This window comes from Gavialis gangeticus, unplaced genomic scaffold (genome assembly GCF_001723915.1).
Source record: "Gavialis gangeticus isolate Ggan-Ray unplaced genomic scaffold, GavGan_comp1, whole genome shotgun sequence".
Lineage (NCBI taxonomy): Eukaryota > Metazoa > Chordata > Crocodylia > Gavialidae > Gavialis > Gavialis gangeticus.
The window spans coordinates 26833053-26836334 of NW_017729004.1; the positions used below are offsets into that span (position 1 = coordinate 26833053).

General features: G+C 44.0%; 1 protein-coding gene across 1 annotated transcript in view; it reads right to left on the reverse strand.

Moving 5' to 3' along the window:
- The window catches only part of PITRM1 (pitrilysin metallopeptidase 1), a 45825-nt gene that overhangs the window by 32001 nt on the left and 10542 nt on the right, over positions 1-3282 (reverse strand). The window contains exons 4-6 of the mRNA XM_019508178.1: positions 2094-2245; positions 1460-1574; positions 1285-1381 (exon numbers count right to left, since the gene is read on the reverse strand). Coding sequence (XP_019363723.1) covers positions 1285-1381; positions 1460-1574; positions 2094-2245 — 364 coding nt within the window. The remainder of the gene's footprint in view (positions 1-1284; positions 1382-1459; positions 1575-2093; positions 2246-3282) is intronic.

The following is a 3282-nucleotide window of genomic DNA, read 5'->3' on the forward strand; positions in this document are numbered from 1 at the left end:
TGCTCTCAAGAAGGGAGTTTCCCATCTTATAAGTGTGCTGCTTGTTACTACTACCCAAGTGCAGCACCTTGCACTTGTCAGTGTTGAAGCGCATCCTGTTTTTGCTAGCCCACCCCTGTAACCTATCCAAGTCTTGCTGCAGTCTTTCCCTCCCTACTAGTGTGCTCACCTCACCCCAAATTTTGGTATCATCAGCAAATTTAAACAGGTTGCTTTTCGCCCCGTTGTCCAAATTGCTGATAAAGAGATTGAACAGCGTGGGCCCAAGGACCAAGCCCTGGGGGACTCCACTGCCCTCTTCTCCCCAAGTTGAATATGACCCATCCACCACAACCCTCTGAGTGCGACCCTTCAGCCAATCTGCAATCCATCTGACTGTGTAGGCATCAATGCCACAGGTCACCCAATTTCTTAATGAGAATGGGGTGGGAGATGGTGTCAAAGGCCTTGCTGAAGTCCAGAAAGACTACATCCACGGCAACACCTGCATCCAAGGCTTTTGTGACCTAATCATAAAAGCAATCAGGTTGGTCTGACACGACCTCCCCCTAATGAAACCGTGCTGGTTGCCCTTGAGCATCAGCTCTGAGGCCAGCAAATCACAGATGTGCTCCATGATCATCTTCTCAAAGAGTTTCCCTAGGATTGAGGTAAGACTGACAGGCCTATAGTTGCCCGGGTCCTGCAATAACCCCTAATAGCTCCCTCAACACCCTGGGGTGGAGAGCCTCTGGACCCGCTGATTTGAACACGTCCAGCCCCTCCAGAAGCTCTCTAACCCGGTCCTCCCCAACCTGAGGTCTGGAGGTGTTCCCCTCGAGTCCGTCATTGCACAAGAAAGTTCCTACCAGAATGCGTGTGTCCAGTCCCCTAGTGAACGGTGTTCCAAGAAAGTTATCTGCTCAGTGAAAACGAAGTCATGTACTGGAAGGGATCACTATCATGCCTGCTGCAGACAGGCAGCCTGGGTGTGCTGGTCATGTTTATTATAGATTAAAATCCAGGGCAAATTACTTTCTACTAGCTGTGCTGTAGGTCTGTACTCAGTATGTACCACTAAGATACTATGCTTGCATAAATAAACTTTTCATAATCTCCTTAAAAATAAGCTTATTCACCATACCTCCAGTATTATTGTTGTACCTGTGAAATTAACTTTAGGAGACCAGAGCTATTAAAACTCAATTCAATAATCAAATAGATAGTTTGCATATTAACTGTTTTCTTTACTCATACTGGACTTCATAATTACCAAATGAAACTTAAAAGAAATCCAGAACTTACAAATGCCCCTTTCATTTCATTAAAAACAACTCCTTTGAAGACTAGTGGTGTCTGAGGATCATACGGATTCTCATGTTCTAGCCTCCAACCTTCTTGCCTATAAAAATTAAAAATATAAAGTAAGTATTGGATTTACACTTCATATTTACATGCACAACAAATTCTAAAGCCTTACCAGAAATCTAGCTGCCGTAGACATGGGAAGAAAGCAGCATCCAAATACACAGACAGGAGATTCTGAAAATCCTTAGGATTTTGTGTGGAAAAAGGGTAGAGCGTATAATCATTAGCTGCATACAAATGAAATAAATATTAATGAGGAAAGCATTTTAGCAATCAATAGCATACATCTTTTCTTACCATTAAGTTCTACTGTCTGTACCATTAGCTGAAAGATGGAGCCTTACTTATTCACGCTCCCATTTTTTGGTGTTTAAGGGGATGGTTTTCCTTCAATCCTCAGCAAAGGTCTAATAATATAATAAGACCCTTTTTCTCTAACATTGTTTATATCTATAGTATATGAGTAAATGTTCTGTGGAAGCAACAAATATGTAAGAACTAATTCATATTTGTCAAATGAATACAGTATTTTTTACCATGCTTTGTAAAACTGCTTACTTGTTTTTTAGTAAAATGTAATACCATGTAACCTCAGTCACTGTGTACCAATGAAGTCTGCACAGAGTTATGCACAGATTTTTAATATGTCAAAACAAATATCTTCAATTCCATGAGGAACTTTTTCAGGAAATCACAAGGGTAATTAATAATATTATACTATATATTATCCATTATCTTATACTCACCTGTGAATGCATTCATGAAAGTGGACAGTGACCTGTTTAACATTTTAAAGAATGGATCTCTGCAGGGATATTTTTGGGAGCCACAAAGAACAGTATGCTCAAGGATGTGTGGGACACCAGTGCTGTCCATTGGAGTCGTACGAAACTGCACACTTAAAAAAAAAAAAGGACAATATAATGATTTTCCGACCAAAAGACAGTGCAACTATTATTTTTTTAAGTTTAGCCTTATATAAAAGGCATTATAGTCTCTTAAAGGGGTCTCTCAAATTTGGAGCAACTAGGAGACATGTGCAATAATATATCTATCTATCTACAGGGTAACAACTACATTCACCATTAAGGTAGCTTGGGCAGGGGGCTGGACCCGATGATCTTCCAAGATCCCTTCCAGCCCTGATGTCTATGCAAACTATGAAGTCAGTGGCCTGACAGTGAACAGACTTGTTATATGTAAGACATGGAATTCCTCAGTACATATGTACATACTGAGGTTAAAAAGCAACTCACAGGACAACTTTTGTATCAAAGGTTGGTAATAAAACCACTATAATGGTTAATGGTGACATCATAAAGTAATTTCCACTGTTCAGAAAATTCAGTCATGCTAATTAGGGGTGCACAGATATATTTTTGGGGCTGATACCGATAGCCGATATTAATGGAGACATATCGGCCCATACCGATCCAATTTCCGATACAGCTGCCTCCAGCTGGTAAGTCTGGTGTGGTGCAAGGGGAGGTGAGAGAGAAGGGACATGGGGGGACAGATCAACACCCTCCACAGTGAGGGGTGGGCAGGGGCAGGCGCTGCCCAGGTGGGAGGTGGGGGAGGCCAAAGACATGGCTCACTGGGGGCAGGAGGGGAGGGAGGAGGCCTGCAGCTCCCACTGCTGCTTGCACCCTGGGAGGAAATGAGGGCAGGGAGGGGGCATGTGCCCCCTGGATCTGCAGGGAGTGGGACAGGCTGCAGCTGGGGCTGCGTGGGGCTCTTCTCAGCAGAGGCTGGGCTTGGAGCAGGCGCTGGCAGCACTGGGAGGATGCTGCATCCACTCCAAATTTCACCACCTCTTTGTCCCCCACGCTGCCACCACCAGTCACCTGGCACAGCTCCAACTCAATGCTCCACCTCCACCCATGCACCGGGAAGAGCCAGGCTGCACAGGTCAGTTGGCAGCAGCACTGGAAC